This window comes from Channa argus, chromosome 4 (assembly GCF_033026475.1).
Source record: "Channa argus isolate prfri chromosome 4, Channa argus male v1.0, whole genome shotgun sequence".
Taxonomy (NCBI): Eukaryota; Metazoa; Chordata; class Actinopteri; order Anabantiformes; family Channidae; genus Channa; species Channa argus.
In genome coordinates, this window is record NC_090200.1 from 9,229,533 (window position 1) to 9,252,615 (window position 23,083).

The following is a 23,083-nucleotide window of genomic DNA, read 5'->3' on the forward strand; positions in this document are numbered from 1 at the left end:
AAAAAAAGAAAAAATAACAAAGCTAAAAAAAAGCAAATCATTTTTACTTTAAACAAAAAAACTGTTCAAACTTGATGAATAATCAAATGTAGCTATTTATTTTATAGACTATCCAATGTTAATGGAAAATAGGTTTCCCATAGTTCTTGATTTCCTGCTTTTTTCCCTTTTCTATGTTTGTGATCACGTCTCTTCCTGACAAAGACATGGAGAAGTGAAGAAGTTCCTTTCCATGCTGGAAGAGATAATTGACTGTTCCATGCGTGCCACAATCAAGACACAAGACCACAGCATATTACGAACATGTGCTGCGTACAAAATGTCAAAGTCAGCACCCTGTTTGATTTATACATTTTAGATTTTTAATGATTTATGCTTCCTAATGCATCTGCCAGTAACTATATTAAGCGTGGTTGGAATGTTTGAATAACAGACTTCTACATAAAGTTTGGCTTCAAACGTGGACACACACACAATGACCAGATTTAATGTGTGTGTTTTTCTTCAAAGGGAGACAATTTATGAAAATAATAGCTTTGGATATTTGCTGGAACAGTCGATAGGGGCAACTGAACACTGAGCGGGAACATTCTTGCACCAACAGGCATTGAGCAATAAAATGAAGAATGTGGATTCCTCGCTCAGGGTTCAAGGATAGGCTTTCTTGCATGTTTCATAATACAATTCAGCCTAGCTGATGGGTGGAAAAGGATTTGCATCCCTGTAAAAAGAAAACATGATTTTTTTTTTTAAATGCCTCCAGTTGCAGTTATTTTAATCTATTTCACAAGAAAATAGGAAAGTCAGTAAAGCTATATTGTACAAGTGTTGTAATAAGTTATTTTAAGTCTGTAAATATGCAAAATTATTTACATGACTCCCGGGTTTGATCCATCTAAAAAGCATCTCTAAAATCAGTTTAAACTGATGCCTTCGCTATTTAATAAACAGCGTTATCATGCAAGGTACAAGACTGGCTACACCAGTCTCTAAATCTCTAATATGTGTGGCTGTTATTAATGTGCAAATGTTAATTCCAAACCCATTAATTTATAAATCAATAAAAAAAAAAACTGTAAACATCACACAACCTTGTAAAATATGGTAGATTTGAGTTGAATAGATGTCAACAACATGAATATTTCATTAAAACAAAAATATTTACATCTCAAAGTGCCACAATGCACTGAACATTCTCAACCAAAAGTGAAGTGGTATCCTGTGGTTTATTTAGCATCGTTGACTCTGCAAAAAGTGAATAGAAGCATGTTTGTAAAAACTTGCTTTTATTCCCTTTCTTACCAACAGTTAGATGAGAAAATCAATCCACTGTCATTTATGTGCACCATTTGGAGCAATAACCAGGAAGTAATTAGCTTAGCATAAATACTGAAACCATGGTGGACAACAGCTGGTTTGACTCTACTTAGACATTTTAAAGAAAACAAACTCAGATTTTGTTAAAAAAAAAACATTTAGCCTGTCATACGTTACAAACCTTTCTCCTTTTTTGTGTTTTTCACCTCTTCATGCTCTAATGTGAAAATGTGATAATGAATCATCAGACACAAGTTAGTCTTGTGTTAAGTGAAAAAATATATATTTTGAACTATAAAGTTTTGTCTGACAGCACATCAGGCATAATAAACACAATAATGATCTATTCAGTGGTTTGGTTAACTCTGTTATTATAAAACCAATCCAATATTACTTTAAAAACTACAGGTTCAACTTCAGTTGACATTTTTACAATGAACTGCCAAACTGAGTCACATGGGAGTTTATTAAGTTCTTATTGTCTTATACTCTTATTGAAATAGAAAATATCAGTGCAGCACTTGACAACACATCCAGCAACATATCAGTTTCATGTTTAATGAACTGAGAAAGGAGCTCTGCAGTTAAATACATTTTCTTGCTACTGCCTCTTAACTGAAATTGCAAAAGCATCCAAACAGATGTTTCTGTTTGGGGGGGGGGGCTGCAATCAAACTATGCTACAGTAAAACAGAGCCAATGTGTTTGAAGGTGAAACACACTGAAATTATGTCTTGTTGTCAACACACCAGTAGCAATGAGATTTTTTTTTTTTCCATTACTTTTTTAAGAAAACATGACGAGTTGCAGGGATTGGGGGGTTCATTTTCTAATAGACACACATTTTCAGTCAGAGTTTCTAAAAAGTAAATTTTTTTTTTACACTTAGTACAAAAAAAGACATCTCTACCCGTTAGTGCTTTGTTTAAAGATACTATAACATAAATAAACAATTTATTTTCAGTGTTCAGAACAGACGGTTCCAGTGTGACTGGAAAACTAATGTACTCCACCATATTCCAGTTGGCAGCAGAGGGTTTAACAGCTCTCCACTTAAATTTTGGTGCACGTCAACACAACATACTTACAAAATGTTCTTCATTTCTGCAAACCTCCAACATTAAGCCCCAGCCAATTTACAGGGTGTGTCATGTCAAGATTCACTCCCAATACTGGAAAATACAAAACCCTTAAAAGTTTTCAATCAAAAATTAAACAAATCTCTCCCAGTCATCCCCTCATCAGCTGCTGTCATTTTGATCAACTCCTAGGTTATTGTGTTTCCTCCCTATGCACAAGTCTCTTGTAATTTAACAATTACAAATCCAAGAGTGCAGAGCACAGTTCCCGCAGAGGGCCTCGTTCATTACCCATAGTACCTTCTTCACTGTGTGAAACATCAGTACATGAGCACAATCTCTATGCGACAGTAAAGTTCTGGGGTATTACCTACTCATATTTAGCATTTACTTTCTGAAAAGCAATTACATAGATTCTGCTGTGCAAATCGATGCCATGAAGAGCTGATAGTGTTAACTCCATTCCTTTGATTCAAAATCTCTCACTGGTCCAAGTCACACTTTATCTCACTCTACTGAGTCTTCCCATTCAGCTAGTCCTTGTCTCCTCACTTCCTGGCAATAAGTTCCTCATGTCCTTATTTGCAGGTAAACACCTCCGTCCTCTCGCTGCATGTGTTGCACTTGACGAAGCAGCACCACTGGAACTTACAATTACACTGCCACACTTTGGTGTACTGATGTGTATTGTAGCCCCGGCCGCAGCACATAAGGTCGCAGCCATCTGTATGCGGTGAGGTGCGGTTGCACAAGCGTCCCTGGGTGCCCACACTCCCCGTGGCTGCGTCCTCTTCGCAGTAGTTTGGCGACCTCTCGATGTAGACAAGGTCTGTCTCCATGGGCTTGCGGTAGCCCTGAGTCTGCTTCACCTTGAGGTGAGTAGGTTGGCGTAGTCGGCTAGCCCGGACTACCTCCACATGCACAGCTTCATTGTACTTGTCTTTGAGTATGTAGCCAATTTCACGGAATTTGGGAAGTGTAGTCCAACAGGTCTTAGTGGTGCAGGAGCCTGAGACACCATGGCACTTGCATTCTAGCTTCATTCTTTCTTCTAAAACCTAAAAGGTAGGGAGACAAAAAGAGCTGTTGAACTCCAGTAAACACAGATATGTAATTAAACAGCCAACCTCAAATTAACAGCAATCACGCTTGACAGATCATATGTATCCTGATAAAAATGTGAAAAATTACAAACAAATACATATTTTCTAAATATCCCTGCTTTTTCTAGCCATAACCATCTCTGAGATGTGTGGCTCCTATGGAGACACATTTTACCTGTGTCCCCACCAGTACGGTCTTTTGCTCCATGACAACTAAGAGCAGAAACCTTGAAACTTGTACAAAAAAGTTTTACTAAAAAATGTTTTGCCAGTACTAATCATTAGTGTTGCGCTGCCTGCCAGTTGCGTTCATTCCAAAAAAGTTGCATTTGAGTAACTGAATAATTAAAAATGTATCAATCTTGGTTTATTTGCAGTATATTTTTACATATTTGTTTTATTTTTTTTATTATTCTGTGAACTTAGAAACTGAATTTGTTGCTGCTTCAGTGTTGACTTGTGGGCAGCACTCTCATGGCTCATTAACCAAGGAGAGGGGATTATCCAACCAACTTCTGCCCGGTGCCCAACCGGCCATGTATCTGTGAGTTTCTCATGTTTATTCCATGTTTATACAGTTGGACCTAATTGTGGGTTATTGGCATTGCACGGTTTGTCTCTTTTCTCAACCTGGAAAGACTCAGAGGGGATTCCGCTTTCAAACAGTGCACACAAATTGCTCTGATTAATTTGCTAATGCTACCACAAATTGGACATATCACTACACGTGTTTGTGTTAATGTGGTCCATTATCTTGTCCCCCCTTTTAAGCAGAACGTAAATATAACAGAACAAATACATTTTCCCCTGTGCCAGGAATGTGAAACACAGTAATACTGCAGGTAAGAAAGAAAATATGCCACTTTGTAATTTGGGTGACTAAACCAACTTTCAGTTATTAGTATGCAATCAGCCAGCCAATCCAGATTTTCGAAAAACAGCTGCATGAACACTTCTTGTTGGCTGGAGGTGATGTGTATATCGCATCTTAATATGGTGAATGCAAACATGTCATAACAGTGTCAAAATGGCGCAACCACTATTTTCTCATTATGTACTAAGCCACTGATATTTTCCCACCTGAACTATATTTCATACTACATATTATCATTGTCACCTTGAATTGATAAATTCTGGATATTTTAAAATTCTGACTTCCATAAGTTACAAAAACACAATTTGATTAAAGATTACACTTAACACTGGGTTTACTACTAAATATACAAAGATTTACCCACATGCTGATCGATATCCTGGTTTGTGTTGTGCTCATGTGTAATAGAAACAAATGTACAGTTTCACAGATGACATAAATATCAATAGATTTTCCGTGTAAAACCTAGGATGACAATGGACACTTTAAATCCACATCCACACCTGTAGTAAGTGGTGATTGTGCTGATAACTAATGGGGCCTCTACATATTTACGCTGCAGGCAATTAAATTTGACTGACACCGCACAATGACTTGAGTGCAAAGTAGCAGACCTTTTGTGAAGCAGACAAATCCGAGCATATCTGAAAAGATCAGTCACGGCTGACGTGCTGTGGCATGTCCTCAAAGGGGGGGAAAAAATCGTACTTACCGGTAATATCCCATCCTGTAATTTTATCTGCCTTCTCTAAACCACATCAGTACCAGAGAAAAATAAACATGGATTACATACAACTATCAATCACCTTGCACAATTTCAAGACAGATTATTCTCTCATTAAATGTGTTGCACTTGCGATGCCAAACAACGTCAGCTGTTTACAGCAGGACAAGAGAATTGAAGAAAGCCGTGTTCCCACATGCACAAAAAAAAAAAGGGATTTAAATATTAAACCATTTACAGGATTTTAGTCAAAGAATTGTTTTGAATGCAATGAAGTAGTTTTTAGGGTATTTTCTTATTATTTTCTTCATTTCTCTTTGAGGTTGTCTCTTCTATCTAGCGCACAGGGCAGAGTGTTTTCTCTTTACCATCTCATCCTGGGGCATATGGGAAATATTATACGATGTCATCAGTATGTAAGTGTCAACACTTTGCCCCATGGGGCTAAGCCTCTAAAAGAACTTAAAAATAAATACTGTACCCTGTGTTCTCAACTGTTCTCAAAGTAGCAGGGGGGTTTGAATTGGTATATTAACAAGTCTTTAATAGTCCTGACATAACTCCTTTAACCCAATTAGGAACACCAGACTTGCTTCACCGAAGCACGTGTCTGCGCTGTATAAGATGTAAGTTTGGTTGGCAGGGCATTTTTCCAGTGCAAGTTTTTCCTGGCACCGTGCCTCGCTGGCAGAACATATCATCATTTCTATCAGACACTTGTGGAATGTACACAAGAGTTGTTCTCTGTCTGTCTTGTCCATGGACACATGTGGTCACAGTTTTCCGATATAAAGACATTTGATTGAAAAAACATGAGCTTCTCTGACTTCATAAAAGCCAGGGTCAGCAGTCAATCTCGCCTCGGATGTTGATTCTGAGAGAGGATTTCCAAAAATGTATAGCGCAAAAACCACAAGGAATGCATGGCATAGGGATTCTGACAGATGCATGGAAACATTTACTTAAACCGTGTCCATCAAAGCCTATGATCTGTTACTAATTAGTCCAATATGACCAGATCCCCATCCAAAGATTACTTGTCAAACACACACACACACACACACACACACAAACACACACACACACACACACACACACACACACATGCCAGATGAAAGAGAGCTAAAGGGATTCGCTGTTTTTATTGTTTTTTTTTTAGTACATTCATTTTAATCAAAGTCTCTATTGTAATTCTATCTGTTTTAATGATGCTTCTTATCACTGATTAGACTGAATAACAAACTCCCACATCAGAATTAGGATTTTTTTTTTCACTTGTTTGTCTAGTCTTGGTACAAAAACTGCCACCAAAAAAAACCAAACAATTAAGATCTCTACAACTTACAGGTAAACTATTTGCAATACAGAATGATCATCGTCTAAGAAAAGATTTTCGCTTCCCTTTTCTCTCAGCAAAGAGGAAATCTGTCTCCTGGAATCCAAATTTCCGCAGCGGCAGTGCCAACCCTAACCCCGACAGTCCAACATGCCAGCCCACTGGCACGCAGCGCAGGCCTATCAGTCCGCTGTGTTAACATCGACATTGTCAGCCTGCTTTCACACCGTGAATAGGCCCAGTCAAATAGCAGTGACATGTTTTGGTATTGTTCAGAGAACTGCAATAATATCCTGTTCCTGACTTCACACTTCACACAGGAACTAGAAAGGGGGGGGGAGAGGGGGGTAGCAGTCCTCCATCTGGCAATCATTGACCAAGCTCCATTTTCCCGATGGACACAAAAAAGTTCAAGTTATTAATTAAATCCATTTGTCAACATAACATCATCTCTTCTCTTTTATTTACCTCTAACACTCTTTCCCCCCCCCCCCCCCCCCCCCCCCCCCCTCTTTTTCTTTGACCTCCATGACTGCTCTGGGATGACTAATAGCAAACAAACATGTCCATAATGAAGTTTGCCAACACACTCTCAGAAATGAAAGACTCCCTCGTAGAATGGAAAGAAATATTGGCTGAGGCAAACTAGCTGCTGAAAAGGCAACTGGGTGATCAATCAATGAGCCACTTGATCAATCACAGTTCCCTTGTCACATGACTCTATGACTTTTAGCTCTTTATCTGGGGCTGTTTGCTCTTCTGGACTGGAACACATTAAGCCAGCATTCACAGTTATCACAGATTTTCCTGTGCAATGAGGGATTCCTCCATTCCTCCTCTTCCTTCCAATCTTCCTCAACTGTTTAGGTTCGCACACATCCGTGCATCCATGTATTTAAACGCACTGGTTTGTTTTGTAATGAGTCATATAATGTGTATGTAGAGCAAAATTATTTTGTGTCATATTTTTTTAATTAGCTTGAAAGATAATTCTACTTTACTTCAACTTGGGTCTGATCTCATTTTAGCCACCATTTCTATAACTTACAGTAGTTGTACTTTTTAAAATAATTGCTGACATTTGGCTGCACAGCAGCATTGCAAGTGGTCGCAAGAAACATGAGTGGTAAAAACAAGTTGCCAAGTTGTAAGCGAACCTAAACAGTTGAGGAAGATTGTCTACACTAGTAAATTCAGAGATGAAAAGTAGAGTGAAAATGCCCCAAATTCTGTTAATAATCCCTCATTGCACAGGAAAATCTGTGATAACTGTGAATGCTGGCTTGTAAACTGAAAAATGTTCATAACGGTTTCCAACCAACTCTGGCTTTGTTTTTTGCCCTACCTGACTTTTTATTTATTTTTATTTTTTTTATCAATGTCATTGGTAGAACTACAAAAATGATATCCAAGTTGTCAAATTAATTCTATAAATCAGGTGTTTAGGTAAGATTAGGTAAGATGAGATGCTAAAAAAAAAAAAAAAAGCTTTACCTTTCTCCCAGCCTCATTGTTATGCAAGTTCATCAGGCGGCGTGGGGTCTTTTTAATCTCACGGGCGTCCACAAAGCGTCGAGAGAACTCGATGCCGTACTTGATGTCAGCTGAGCAGCCTCCCCACTTCCAGCCTTCTTCCTGATTGTAATATCCCTGCTTCTCCCGGTCGCAACCGCACTGGCTCAGGTTGCCCTGGCTGCACGCCGCTGTGATAGCATGGGCCACCCCTGCTGCAGTAATGGCATAGGTGAATGCTGCCTCCCGACTGCCTGAAAGAAAGAAAAACAGATGTTTGTTTGTTTTCTAGCTAACGTTATAAAGCATGATCTTTATTACAAGGCATAAAGATCTATGCAAATGTGTAACAAGTCAAACACTTTGATTTGTTTTCTACTTTGGAATTGGGAACCTTCAACCAAAATATTCCTAGTCTATCATCAATATGATGTCAGCTGCCAGATTCCTTCCCTCTCCTAGACAGTTTGCTTGCTGCACCTTCGTAGAAATGTGGTCATAATTCCGCTGGCAATGTCCTTGGACCCAGTCTGCAAGAGTGCAGTGTTGAAATTCCAGTGTCGGGAGAGCTGGTCTAGGTGCTGTCCAAAGTGCTGAATTCCTCTACAAGAGCACCTTTTATTGCTGCCCACACTGCAAACAGCTGGGGTCTGCAGGTCTTCCCGTTTCTTTGCATTGTGCACTGACAAGAAAAGAGCCTCTGAAGTCCCAGATGATAAGAGCAGCTAAATATAAACAGGAGATGTTTTACATGTTCTGTGTTACGCCTGTGTACAGTTGACCTCTCGAAATACTCAAACTTGACTTATGCTTTACCTCCATCTCTACAGGGTATCAACAAGAAAGAGCTTCAGTGCTTCCAAATGCAACAAATTGTATACTCACTGACAAATGTTGAACATAGTTTAAGTAATTAGGTCTTGTTAAAACAGATGTGATTACATCGTTACTGATTCCTCTTTCAGTTTCTAAATATGCAGATAGTGGAGAGAGTGCATCAGGAATTTAGAGGCCAATGTGATTTTCAAATAATGTAGGTTGTTTTATTCTGGACATTAAAAGCGGTAAAAGCTACTAATTGTCACTTTAAACAAACTGGAATAGAAAAGTCTGATATTTTCCCTTGACAATTATTTTCGATCAATTAGTTATCAAAAAAGGTTGTTAATTAACTCAATCACCTAAATAGGCCACTCTTTTAGGGTAAATCATCACAAGCAGTTACATTATTGCATAAAAGTAGTGATGGATATAACATTAAAAGGAGCAGATACAACCAGGAAGTGACAATAACCCTGCAATGACATTTCTTTCTCTGCCTAAAAATCTTCTCTTCCACACACTTAATGGCTACAGAGTGAACTGGTTTAAAAAGCTTCTCGTAGTCTATAGCAAACTGTGGGCTACTACAACCTTGGTTTCCCTTCAGCTGAGAGTAATCTGGAGGAGGCCAAGCAGCAGAAACAAGGCTAAAGGCTAAGTGTTTTAGGGGGCTTTTCAGCACACGGACAGGAATGTTTGGATGTACAGTATGTTGTGTAATCGACTCAGTGGTGATTATTGGAAGCTCCCTAGATAAACTGCTTTTTTTCATTGATTTACAGAAACGTCAAAGAAACATTTCAGATCAGTCTGGCAACAAGCTTCACGTCTGAGCAGGATTCCAATGTCACTGCATACTGCAGAAGACTTGTGTGGAAAGGGCAAAAACTTAGTTTGAGGCATTTTGGATCACGGATATTCTAATAAATAAAATAAACTAATTTAGTTATAACATCTAGTAAGAATCACTATAGTCATTTTTTAAGAATATTAGTGAGTTCTGGTGAAAATGTAATACTTAAATTTACTAGATTTGCAATTCAAGTGAACATTTACACAAATATATAAACTACCTCTGCTAGAAGTCCATCTACAAACAACAAGAAAATATTTTCTAAGCTAATGAAACAAATGTTTGAATCTGCAACATTAAAGAATAGTAATTAGACATTATAAAAACAATAAATAAAAAACACGAAATCAAACAAAACACAATTTTTCAGCATGTATAAAAAGTAATTTGCATGAAGTACCTTTTTTTTATCATTTAATAACCTGCTGATAGATATTTTCTGAAATGTGTCCAAAATTAATCTCTTCTTCTTCAGAGGGACTGTTGCACCACTGATGCTTGTCTTCGGGGACATTTGCCGAACACAGAGATGTTTTTCACCGAAAGCCAAAAAAACGTACTATCCCGGTACTGGTGCTTTAGCCATGTATACCGTGCCCACAGGTTTGCCTGGTGGGGGCTGACTCACAACCATTTGCTTCTTTAGTTAGCAGCAGAGCTACTCCACAAGCTTCTGGTACTGCTGCCCCCACCTCAGACATATGTGAATTCAGACACACACATGCATGTCCGAATACTCAGTGACTGGTCACATCATAAAAATACACAATGCACTCACACTACCCTCCACCCTCACACACGTACATGGTTAAAAACACATTTGCACATAGATGCACGAACAGAGCGCCACTGTAATGTTTAAAACAGGATAAAGGCAGTTTCCAGAGAAAGGGTGGTTCCCTGAGGCATAGATGCATGCCCATTTCTGGGCCCATTGAGTTCTGCTGCTCAAGAGGAAAGTGATGATGATGGGGCTTGTACTGGTTGTCACCCCTGGTGGGTCTGGCACTGCCAAGGCTCTGCTTGGCCATAATGAAAGCCAATTACACAAGCCACAGAACTGTGGCGATCAAGAACTTCTTTTATTTCTTTGTGCAATGAACCAAAGAAGATATGAGAAATCTAATATTTAGCATTTAAAGTATGTTCGCTTATGCATGTGTGTGAATTATTTCATCTCCCTTTGTCTCCATTCAGTCCACTCCAAATAAATGCTTAAAACGACTTGTGCTTAAAATGGAGTGTTGGGGTTAGAATTTATGTAGAACGGATGATGACCAGAAAATGAAAAACACTTTTTCCCTAAAGGGACCGAAATCAAAGATCCATAATATTTGTGCAAGTGAATAGTGGACCATAAAAGCTATTTTACTCATGTATTTAATAACCAGGAAACTGAATATTTTGACAATAGCATTCAATTGTGCTGTGTTGGATGCTATGGGTTCAACATCATTTTACATTTCAGGAAAAGAGGGCCTGTGGTTGATGAAATGTGGAGGAGAAAAAGCACCCATAACAGCAGCAGGAAGCCCTAAAGAAGCTGGCCCCAGAGTCCTGACAGCCCTCCAGGCGGAACCACCCTGGGATAGCCTCACTAGCTGCCAGTGGAAAATTGGAGTGACCAGAAAAACCTCAATGAACTTGGAAACATCTAGGAGAAGAATGGGGGGAATATTAAACCAGATGTCTAATGGAGTTTAGTGGCAAGTGTCTGCTTCACTATCCAAGAAAGTAGGGAAGAAGAATATCAGGCTTGTTTCACTCACAACAGGTACAGGAGTTCATAAACACACACGACATATCTCGTTTTAATCCCTAAATCAGGGGCTAAAACCAGCGACACAGTGAAGACTACTGACTCAGTACGCCTCGGCCTTCACATTAACTAACCACACCACTTTGGACAGTGGCCCCCGCTGTGATGGCCGTCCTGTCTTTTGATGATCTGCCGAAACTGGGACACAAAAAGAAGTCCATGCATGTAGTGGCTCACCGCTAAAATGGCAATCTGTGCTTAGAGCCAAAGGCAGGCACACCACTAGACAAACTTCACATGACACGGCACAGGAGATTTACGACCAACGGCACTGTAAGGCCCCGTGACGTTACAGTATCGGCGAGCTAATGTAGTAACGCTACCACTGACCTCAACAGGCCTTGTTTTCTCTGCACTCACTAGCAAACGTTAGGCTTTAATGCTGACAAGCATAGACGGGAAAAAGATACACTGAAGGGACTTGGACAGGAGGATTGCTGTGGAGGCCAATGCCCTGTCCAAAAAACAGCTCAAGGTCAGAGTTGTTGTCCTATCGTGAAATAAGAGGTTGAAATCTAAATGTCTGTTTTTCTAACTTGTGAGACACCACATATATAACCCTATATCTTTATGTATGTATACTTTTTAAGTACTATTTTGCTTTCTTTGTTGACTAAACATACTTGTGCAAAATAGTTTTGGAAGTATCTGCTGCCTGTTCAGCTTTTCGAAAACTCTTGTGATCTGTTTGTGTCAGCATGCTTTGCCACAAACCGTGATAATGATTGAACAGTTGAGATTTCACAAGCAAATAAAAAGCAATAAGAGCTGCGGAGAAACATTCTGTCATGTGACTGCTGCAAATGTAAAGAGGACGGGGTGTAGTAAAAAGACAGTAGAAGACACTGAGCAGATGAAAAGGACAGAAAAAAAAAAGGGGGTTTAGACTGGAATACTGGTGAGGGTCTTGCCAAGCAGCAGGGAAGCACACACATGCACATGCACAAACACACGCAGACCGGCAGAGCCCAGCAGCGCAGCTGAATGGCCTCTTTACACAAGCCAAGTCTGTTGCTGAGGCAGTGGAGGGGAAAGCTTTTTAAAGGCCCTCTCATCCCAGACATGCACTCACACCCCAGGGACACAGGAGGATTGGATTGCATAAGAAATGACATCTAAACAACAAAACGATACACTGGAGTTTGGAGCTTCATATCCATTAGGAACAAGGACATTCAGTCACCGACAAATGGCACCACACTGAACAAAGGGAAAAGTGTCACCTGCTGGTTGCCAAGAGTCTTTACGCTTGTGGGAATAGTAAGATTACAAGCAAGGCAGGAAATGATTTCTTTCATCTAGAGGACATAGCGGTCGACAATCCACAAAACCCACCTGCCACTACAACTCAATTACCAGCCAGCTATATTTTAAAACGGCAATAGCCAAACTAGATAAGATCACTGTTCCTAGAGCCTGTGAATCCGGCTGGAAGGTTTTCTACTTTTCCTGACCTACTCCCTCGGCCTTACTGCACTTGTACCATCCAAATAAAACGAAAACAGTAAAGCTAAGAAAGTCCCTGCTTTCCTTACAATAAAGCAAAAAACGAAACAGAACACATAAAGACAAATTCAAAACACTGAAACAAATGGAAATTTTTTTAAAACACTGACCACAAGTGTAAGTCCGTGCCCTGTACATATATAACCAAATCATGCCACCAAACATACTTAGAACAAGCCCTAACCAAAGTCGTCTTTGCAGTAGAACTGTGTCTCCAGGGCCCCATGGAAGGGGAAGAAAGTTGGAGGAAAATCCCTAGCTTTGTATACCAATCACTGAACTGACTAATGCAGTCTCTACTACTGTTTTCCGTTCCGCTTTATGTACCGTTGCTATGAACATATGCTCCCGGCAAATTATAGACAAAGTTGTGGTGCATGAGGTTTGCAGCTCGAGGAATTAGCACAGCCGTATTCCTGTACAATAAAATAATATTGTTTCACCAGAACTAGGCTCCACATTCTCAGTGTACTCACATCATGCAGCAGGGGAAGTGACACGCTTTGGCATAATCGCTCACTGTAGGGTCTCGAGTTTGATTCATATAATAACCGGGGCTTTGAGCAGTAAAGCTAAAACAATTATGAGGGTATTTAAAGTTGCCGGTATTAAATGCCGAGAATCTAAGTAAGCTGCCTCCCAGGCATAGAAAATTGGGCTGGCAGAAAACATCTCAAAAGCATCCTTTTTCTTCTCTGATCTCCCTGAGGTGGAGATAAAGCTTTTTTTTCCCTTCTTTTTGTTTTTTATTTTTTTTGACTGAATACCGAGACTTGCTAAAACAGGCACAAATCCGTCTTCCCACCCTTTCATCCTAATAATGAGACCAAATCAGGACCTCACCTGCTCAGATCTGGAAATGTAGGCCTGTATACTGTACGTGGTAATCATCCAAGTTCATGTGGGGACAGTGTTGAGGATTTTCCTCAATTTCAATTCCATTTGACTTTGTTTCATCTTCAATGGAAACATATTTACTGAGATATATATCAATCCCACATCATATCATTGAAGATATCATTATCATCATCACTATAATCAGCGAGTCAAATATGCCACTGATGACATGTTTTCTTTCTCATTACAAAAGAAACCTCCAGACCTAATATTTCCATACCCACTGATATTCATCACACCGCAGGTCTCTTAACATCCACTCTTCCCTACCAGCATCCCTTTGCCTCAAACCCACTCTCTCTGTGCTCTCGCCTAAGTGGGCCAGTAGCAGTTTGATTGTTGGCACATGTAAATGTCCAGTGCCGGCCCCGCGTGTAGAGAAAACCGTGATTGGCCTAGGATTGTGTGGAACAAAGCGCACTGTGAGATTACAGTTGATCCTCTCGCATCCTGTTTCCTCCTGTGTCTAGCGGCACTGGCAGACACAGACAGACGCAGATCCCACCGATAACACAAGCGCCGTGGGGAGGGGAGGGCAAAATGTTACACAGACTCACAGCACACATCAGCAGTCAGACGGTGGGTGGGCAGAAGAGGGAAAGTGAGAGAGGGGTGAGGTAAAGGGGTCCCTCAGCTCCTGACACACCCACACAGCTTGAGACAGAGCTGATGAATGAACAAGCAACAAGGGTCCTGACAATGTTTGGTTGCGTAGGACGAGTGGCCCCACCCCAGATACAGACACATGTTGTGGGCAGGGGGAAAAACAGATGACCTTTACCAAGCCATGATGACCACAGCCCACACACTGCAGAACAACAAAGCATCAGGCTCCCCTATCTGATAAAGTTGGGGGAAAGATCCTACGCACAGACACACACATACTGTACACATTTGAGTGCTCTGTTTTCTCTGGACTTACAAGGAGGAGGGTAGCAAGGATTACGGCAACCCACATGATGATGGGCAGAAAAATAGGCCTTTTATCCACTACCGTTCCACCATAACACAATGCACGCGTCATTTCCACACTGCTATCCACACGGCATCAAGTACCGAATCCGCAGTTTCGCTGGTAGCTCAGCACTAATCCACCAGAGATCCTCTATCGATGTGAGACAGATGCCACAATTTAGCATCCCTTTTCTAATCACAACAAACATTTGTAATCTGTATAGGATAACACAACTGGGTCTATGATTAGTTGATAACTCTAATTTGTCTGAAGGGTGCACGGCCAGCAAGAAACGAATCCCACAGAGGGAACGTTTTCAGCAGCAATCTGCAGAATTTGCAGCAGCAAACTGTGGTTTTGGGAGTTTTCACCAGTTTTAAAGTATCCACTTGTGTTGCCTTTAAAATCCAGCATTTGAAGAATGTGTTTTTGACGGTCTTTATTAATCTAGTCCTGAACATAGCACACTTTGCCAGCTGACTTAGCTCATATGTCAAACAGGGCAACGTTGCAGTTTTTCAAGCAAGAATTTAACTGTGAAGCTTCACTCCCTAATGACGATAGCCCTTAAATGATGGGATGCAAATAAATCTGTTGAGTTTATAGAGTCATTAATTCTTTTTTTTTTATTTGAATTTGTCATTGGGTTGACAATGTAGATGGCTACAATTACACCGAATGACTGATTTATTTGCTTTCAAAGAATGTTTATCCTGTATCTGATATTTAACTTACATGTTTAAGCTGCATCACTGCATGATTTAAAAGGAGTGTGTTTAAAATGTCCAGCTGGTCAAAATTAATATTTCAGCTTGCATTTCCTTGTACTTTGTCAAAATGAGAAAACAAAGCATGAATGGAACCACATGGTCATTCGAATAGATTTCCTTGTCCGTTCATTATTAGCCTTAGGTTGGACTGTGATGTTGTACTTGCATTCTGCGGGGATATGATTTCACCACAAATGACCATCTACTGATTCCGAGAAGGGGAAGGAGCGCCGCCAATGCATTTATAATCTGGAAGTATTATGTTGTCTTCCAACCGGGAGCTTGTATTGCACTGCTTGAGAAAAGAAATGCTAGATATGTGGGAAAAAGCAAATTAATCTCTATTTCAACCCCTGGAACAATGGATAAAATGTGGGAAACATACTTTTGAACCCAACTATAGCCAATATTTTCACTCCACCTGATTTCTGCATATAGGAAATGTGTGATTAATGTGACTCATACATTTTTATTAATTACCTTCTGTAATAATTATTAGACCACTGTCTTGGATCGAGCCATAGGTTAAATTGATATAGGATGCCAGTTGCCTTAGTTTTGGGAGGCTGCTAGAGTAACCTTGCTGATAGGTCACTACTCAAAAAGGAGCCATAATCCCTAAATTTCTTTTTTTTACTGTGTTTGATTAAAAATGTGTGCTGATCAAATACACCGAAGATCTGTGGTCTCTGTCATGCTGCATCTAAACATCTTTTATATCTAAACTCTTCAACGAAATCTGTTTCTTCAAAAGTGTATGAAGCGGAAAACGCTGAGCCAAAGTCCAAAAACTATCAACCACATCCACTTTGCATGTACCTATTCCCCTTCACTGTTTAACCTGGAAATACAAAAACCGACCTCAGCAGAGAACTGTGTCTGGCTCTATTTGTCTGTAGTGACCTTTCCGTTCCTCTGATGGGGAACTTTGCCCAAGCGAGTCCTGCTACTCCAGCTCTCGATCCAGTATGTGTCTGTCCAGGAGTTCTTTCCACACAAGTGGTTTTCAATGAACCTGCTGACTTAAATATCCTTTATCTGACTAGATGCCGGTTTGGCCCCTGCGGCCCTGGTGTTCTGGCAGGTGGATTGCCTATTGCCCTCACAGCACTCTGAGCTTACGAGGGAAGATAGGTGAAAGGGAGAAAAGGGGAAAAACTTTCAAGGAAGTGATACTGTGTATAAAAGAGAATGGGAAACTAAAGATGTGAACACACCCTCTATTTTCTAACCTTCCTTTAGCCTAAGCTTCACTTTTTCTCCTACCTCCATTTGTGGGTTGTAATTTCCTTAAACGTTTCAAGTTGTAAAGTCTTTGGGCAATAACAGTATTTATCTGTGATAATTAAAAAAAGAAGCAAAGAGAAACAAATTGCATTACTGCATCTACTCTGAAAGATTCTGGTTTGCTGTCCTGTGTAAGACCACCGGTTGTTTAAAGGAAACATTGAACCTTTGAAAAAAAAAAAAAGCAGCAAAAGGCTCACCTGCTCAAGTGTTGTGCATGTATTCTTTTGCAATGAGCCAGAGGCAGCGTGATTGAACTTTTGTAATATTTCACTGCCGGCACAACAAAAAAAAACCTCTTTCAGATCAAAAGCACGAATCAGGACGGTGACAAACTGGCTGGAAAGTCAAACAGAGAGTAACCAGAGCAGGCCATTTTATGACAAGGGGGCCACTGTTGGCCTTTGATGCTGGGTCTAGCCGTTGAAAGGTGTCCTTTTTCAAGCTCTAATCGCCAAAGTCAAGTGCAAGGCAATTTGAACAGAGCTGTAAGGTGTTCTTTTAAGTGAAGGGCATCTCCATTGCCAGTGGTTATCCGAAGGAATGTCTCACGGCGCATAAGATGAGGCCTCTTAAGACAAAATGTCTTATAAAAGAAGGGACAAAAAGTACAAATACATTGTAATGATTGTATTTGTTTCCAAAAACTAAATCAACCACAGTTGAGACGCAGAATAAATCGAGCAAGAAAATAACACAGGTTTAAAAAATTTGTGTGTTAAAAGTTGAGGTATGGGTCAAAGATCCGTGAGTGGATAAAAAAAACGCATCAACATATTATGTCTTACAAAAACCACATGGTGCTTTCGATGCACTTCACGCGTCGATGAACACACTCAAATATGCATATTAAAGCTGCATCAACAAATCAAACACGTTGGATCAGTCCTGACAGGAATATTGAAACTAGACTGATTCCTACAGAAACCAGGCCAAGGATTAGAACTGGCAGATGGACCATGTTTGCCATTCTCACACTGAACCCCCCTCCTTTCCTCCTGACTTGCTGATGGATCTGTCTCTAATTTTATTATTACTTCTTAATAGACTGCAACAAGCCACTCAATAACCCTCATTTCTGTTAGCACAGTATAATTCATTCCACATTTTTACAGACTGAAGGTACCAACTCATGCCAACACCATAGCAGGGCACGAGGAAAGACTGCTAAATCTGCTTCTGTGCAGGAAACACACACTTAAATTGCCAGTTTCAAATCTCACTGCGAGTTTATGGTGTTGTTGTCCAATTTGTCAGTTAGGGTATAAAAAAGAGAGCCAATGATCTTTGCGAAATGATGAAACTTTTGAGGAATAGAACTGCAACAAGTGGGATTCTTCCATTTTTCCATTAATTCACCTTCCCTGTGCCAATAGACGCCATCTTCTTAACTGGATACGTGTTTCTGCTTACAGTAGAAGAGTGAAACAAATATCAAATGACATTTCTTTGAAACTAAATCACCTCTGCTGTATGAAGACATCTACAGCTCTGTAATGCTCAATAAACCAACTATTAATGTGTGCTCTCTTGGAAAGCAAATGTAATACCGTGGAGAAGCTCCAGCACAGAAGGACTGCCTCCAAGAGCAGTCGGCACAGAGAGAATGCATTAGACTTGTGGTAGGCTGATCTTTTGCTTATGAAAAAATGCCGACATCTCCTCCCTCCAGTCCAAAACTAGGACTGGATCACAGAGCAGGGGGAAAGGTTTAGTGTTCATAATTTGGGGGATTTGAATCAAAAACTTAAATGGGAGCAGAACGTGAATAGCTTTCCCCCCTGTACTTGATTATGATGATGTGGGAATTTGCAGATTCTGAGCGATCGGAACATTTTGTTGAAGGGGTGTATTCCATGATTTCATATGCCATGCTAAAGGATTTCTTACATGGCATACAGAGATGGTGAGAAAACATCTTCAATCATAACCACTGAACACTGGAAACTATCACAACCAGGGAGGCTGTATGCAAGCTGATGGCGGCCTGACATTTAGGTGCTGAGAGAAATAGCCCCCGTTTTTATGGTGTCAAACCAGCAGGGGAGTTCAGCAGTAGCTGTGGTGTCTGTGGTCTCCCACGGGGACCCAGTGGGACACAGCACTGTCAAATTGCAACGCCTCCCACACCGACCAGCAAGTACTTCACCTATAGCAGGTCAGTGCTTGCTTAAAGATGGAGTAGCCTGATTGTTTTTCAGCTATCCCTGCCCTGCCCACTGCTTATTAGGTGTGTTCAGTCCAGCAGGAACTGAAACATACCATCCCAGATGAGGATGGAATGGGAGAACTCAAAGTGCATCGCTCTCTTTCAGCCTTTGAATTGACTGAACACACCTGATCCAAGTAATCTGCAGTAGGTATGGCAGAGATTGTTGGGAAACAAGCAGGACCGTGGCTCCCTGAGACCTGGAATGAGAATCGCTATTTTAAGAATTGTTTACGGAACTAAGCCTTATAAACCGAGTACTGATCTGATATCCATTCCCCAGTTTCCTAACACAAAAACACGCTGTAAGTATGTATAACTGGATAAACTTGTTTCTACTCTCAACATAACCAAACTGCTCTTAAGGATTATTCTTTGCTAGATTAAGTGTGAAAACTATGTACGGTGTCTGTCAGTCCAGAGATGAACTCGGAAGCAGGCAGTAATAAAAGGTTAAAAAAAACAAAAAACATTTGTATATGCGAGCCAATGTCAGCACTGGTAATTGACAGATATATTTGAAAAAATAAGTAGACTAATGTCTTAGTTTGAGTGATAATTAGTCATGATTTTGTTCTTTATGAACTTTCAAGTCATCGCAATTCCTTAAGTCCAGTTGGGCAAAATCTGAGAAAACTTTGTGATACAATTACACAGTTTCTCACTGTGAAACCTTTCACGCTTGCCAATTGGTAATGCAGACGATTACAATGGATTTTGTAGGTGCTTTTACCCATTTTCTCTTTTAAACAACTGGATAAGATCAAACTAGCGATCTATTTAATCATCTAACTGCTCGTACTTAATAACAAATCAGAGACAGAAAGGCCAAATCATTAAACGTTCATTAGTGACCAAGAGCTTTGTGATTATTTTGAGTCTGTGTGTTGTCAAGTCCTAACGTCTGTGGAAGTTGTAATTAATCACGAGATCAGCAATTTATTTTCACAGCTTTAAATGTACCATATCAAACAAGTGTCATAACTCTCTCACCAAGTTATAGTGGCCCACCCGCGCAAGCTGAAAGGAAGCTTAAAAGAGAGTCGTCATATTTCATGACTGTCATGTCTCCAGAATGAGGCTATGTCCTGTGGTGACAGGATTTCTAAATCACATTATTTTTTTGGAAGTTATTTTCTCATCAGTGAATGGAGTTATTGTTAATTTCCGAACTTTTGGCTTTATTGTTACCACAATTTATCAATAGCACATTTAATGTACAATGATATTTGAATGTGAATTGTTCGGTTTCAAACTGTCCGTTTCCAATGGATTTAATTATAGAAAGAAGTCATTTTAATGTAAAACATGAACTTTAGCTTTTGCAATTCGCAAAGCTTTTAGCAGTACAATCATTTTCATTTTTGCTTGAATGTCTTTGGAACTAGAGTTACTTTCTAACACCTGATAAATCTATCCATTGCATCCCACATCCTCATCCAGCGTTGTGCATCACTGTTGATTAGTCAGTGAACTGAGTGGATAAATTTTGCAGCTGTATGTGAGTGTTCACATACAGCGGGACATGAGCGCAAATGCTACTTTCACTGGACGTACTTGACGTCCCTGTACTCCTGTTAACTGTACTCTCTCTCTCCTCCTGCCTCTCTACCATGGTTCACTAAATGTGTATGAAAAGGATGCGTTCAGGGACCATAAAAAATGTACGCTAGTTGTCTTTTTGAAGAGCAAAATGGTCTATAGCAGTCATAGACACTGCGATGACAGCTGGTATAAGGCTCTGAAAGCTAACAACTAGGCTGTTTTCTGTATTCTTAAAAAACTAAATAAAAAGGCCTTTGTAAAATACCAGAGTTCCAAGCTGATGTAAAAGACGACTGGCATGGTTTTTTTTTTTAGTATTGTCCAATAATCATAGGCCACCAGGTCCCATGATTATTGGACAATAATGGCAGGTCCAGTAGTCATGGCTTTTTGAGCAGAACTGGACATTAACTGTGACGTGCTCAGTGTGGGCATTTATTTGTGCACATCTACTATAGGAACCAAAAAAGAAGACCCGAAGCAAACACAACAGACCCCTGATAGGGTTAAACTCAACCTGATTGAACTCATACAATAAAAATACAAAGTCACACTATAGAAATAGTGTGAAATAAAATAAAACATTGTGAAATAAAATAACAAACTTTAGACCTATAAACTACAAAGTACTATATAATACATTGTAATACGTACGTCAATCGTGCAAAGAGGAGAGAAGATGCACAAATGCTTCCGATGAACAACTACCCAATGTCATCCCTACATCTAAAATAAAAGACTGAAGGAATTAAAAAGAGGAGAAGCGGGGATGCTGAGAGCTGAGGAAAACAACATGAGCTCCATTACAAAAGAAAGCACCACATTCACAACAAAGGAAGAAATGCTTTTGGAGAGGGAGCTGGAGCTAATTCAGCTACTCCTTAAGAGGAGTGATTGTTAACAGAGCCACTGGATTAAATGCACAGGCCAACCACAGTATAATGGCAACAAAGCATCTTCTAAATGAAAGAAAATATATAAAAGCGATGTAAAAAAAAAAAAAAAAAAAAGGCTTGCGGAACGCTACGTTTCTCAAACAAAGGCATCGTAAATGTAAATGTTTGTCTGCTTTAGGGCTTTTTCTGCATGTTTGTGCACACGCTCATAAAGCAGCCAAGCGTGGACACAACCAATTTAGCCCGATTAACAACAGATGTGTCCATCTATTTTAGTTCGACAAGCATTCTCTGCAATAACACCATTAGTTGTCTCCTCATTTGCTATATCATTTTTCAGCCATACGTTTTCCTCATTAGGGCTTCGGTACAGTAGCTTTTCCATAACTTTGGTATAGCCAGCAATTGTCGGCATGCTGCTAACCAACAGGCTCGCTGCAGAACCTACATCAACAGAAACCAGAGCACGCTAAAGAAATACAACATTGTGAATTGAAATGAGGACAAGCGAGATTGGGTGGACTCAGTAGTATTTGAAGACCTCTTGAGCAATGCCAACACGAATGGTTATACAATAGAGAGTCAAAGAGACATTGCTGGTTTGAGTTTTGACTTTGTGATGTGTGCAGTTTGGGTTTGGCTTGTGAAGAGCCATATTTCATGGGACTCAGAGGATTGGGGGCTGGTACCACATTTTTGATACTCTGCATCGTTTCTTAAAACTGAGACAATAGGATGGCTCGAAACATGCATTATGAAACTTATTTTTCCTCTTCAATAGCAGAGTCAAGGGTATTATCATTGTCAACTTCATTATCGTTACCAAATGCCTATTGGTAATCACAGGCTGCAGAAGAGTTCCCCACCCTCAGCGTTATATCCCACATTCACACAACATCCAAGTTGAAAAGCCTTTTTTCGGAATGTGCTTTCGCTGTTCAGTTGTTGATGATCTGCTGTGCCCACTGCACACACACAAACACAAGATGTCCGATACTTGTCTCATATGGTTTAGATTCTGCAGGGTTTATTCTAGTGTGTGACTGAAGTTGTACGTTGCTCAAATTCAACTGATGAGCTTAAAGCTACGATACAGTTTTTCTTTATGGCTCCAACGGCAAATGTGTAATCTTGGGGATGGATCTTATTCTAAAACAAAAACATATTCTAATGTTAAATTTTAAACAGAACTGGGCAAGTGCCTGAACCCCGAAATTATGCTTCACTACACTGGCACAGTATGTGGTATTTTTGATTGATTGCAAATTTGCTGCACCAAAGTATTCTATAAAAACCTAAGTGGGTTCCTGTGTTTCTACTCATTTTTGTGGCCCTGTCTCTGATTTTGAGTTTTGTTCACCTGGTCCACATTTCTAAATAGAGCTACAGTGTGTTGCATCAGTTAAGAACTTCCCACCGGAGTCCAGCAAGGTAAGAAGAAGTTACCAGTAACTTAAACCATGAACTCACAACTAACCTTAGACTGTACATGAACCTAAATTCAATTCTTTGTAGTTCTAACTCAACAAAGTGTGACACTAGATAAAAAGCTTCACATAAAAGAGTAGAAATGACCTCA

The 23,083-nt window shown here is 40.0% G+C and overlaps 1 protein-coding gene across 2 annotated transcripts in view; it reads right to left on the reverse strand.

Moving 5' to 3' along the window:
- Positions 1 to 1,089: 1,089 nt before the first annotated feature.
- The window catches only part of wnt7bb (wingless-type MMTV integration site family, member 7Bb), a 29,487-nt gene continuing 7,493 nt past the window's right edge, over positions 1,090 to 23,083 (reverse strand). For both annotated transcript variants that reach the window (XM_067502007.1, XM_067502006.1), the window contains exons 3-4: positions 7,928 to 8,199; positions 1,090 to 3,454 (exon numbers count right to left, since the gene is read on the reverse strand). In XM_067502007.1, the coding sequence (XP_067358108.1) occupies positions 2,975 to 3,454; positions 7,928 to 8,199 (752 nt within the window). In that variant the 3' untranslated portion in view covers positions 1,090 to 2,974. The remainder of the gene's footprint in view (positions 3,455 to 7,927; positions 8,200 to 23,083) is intronic.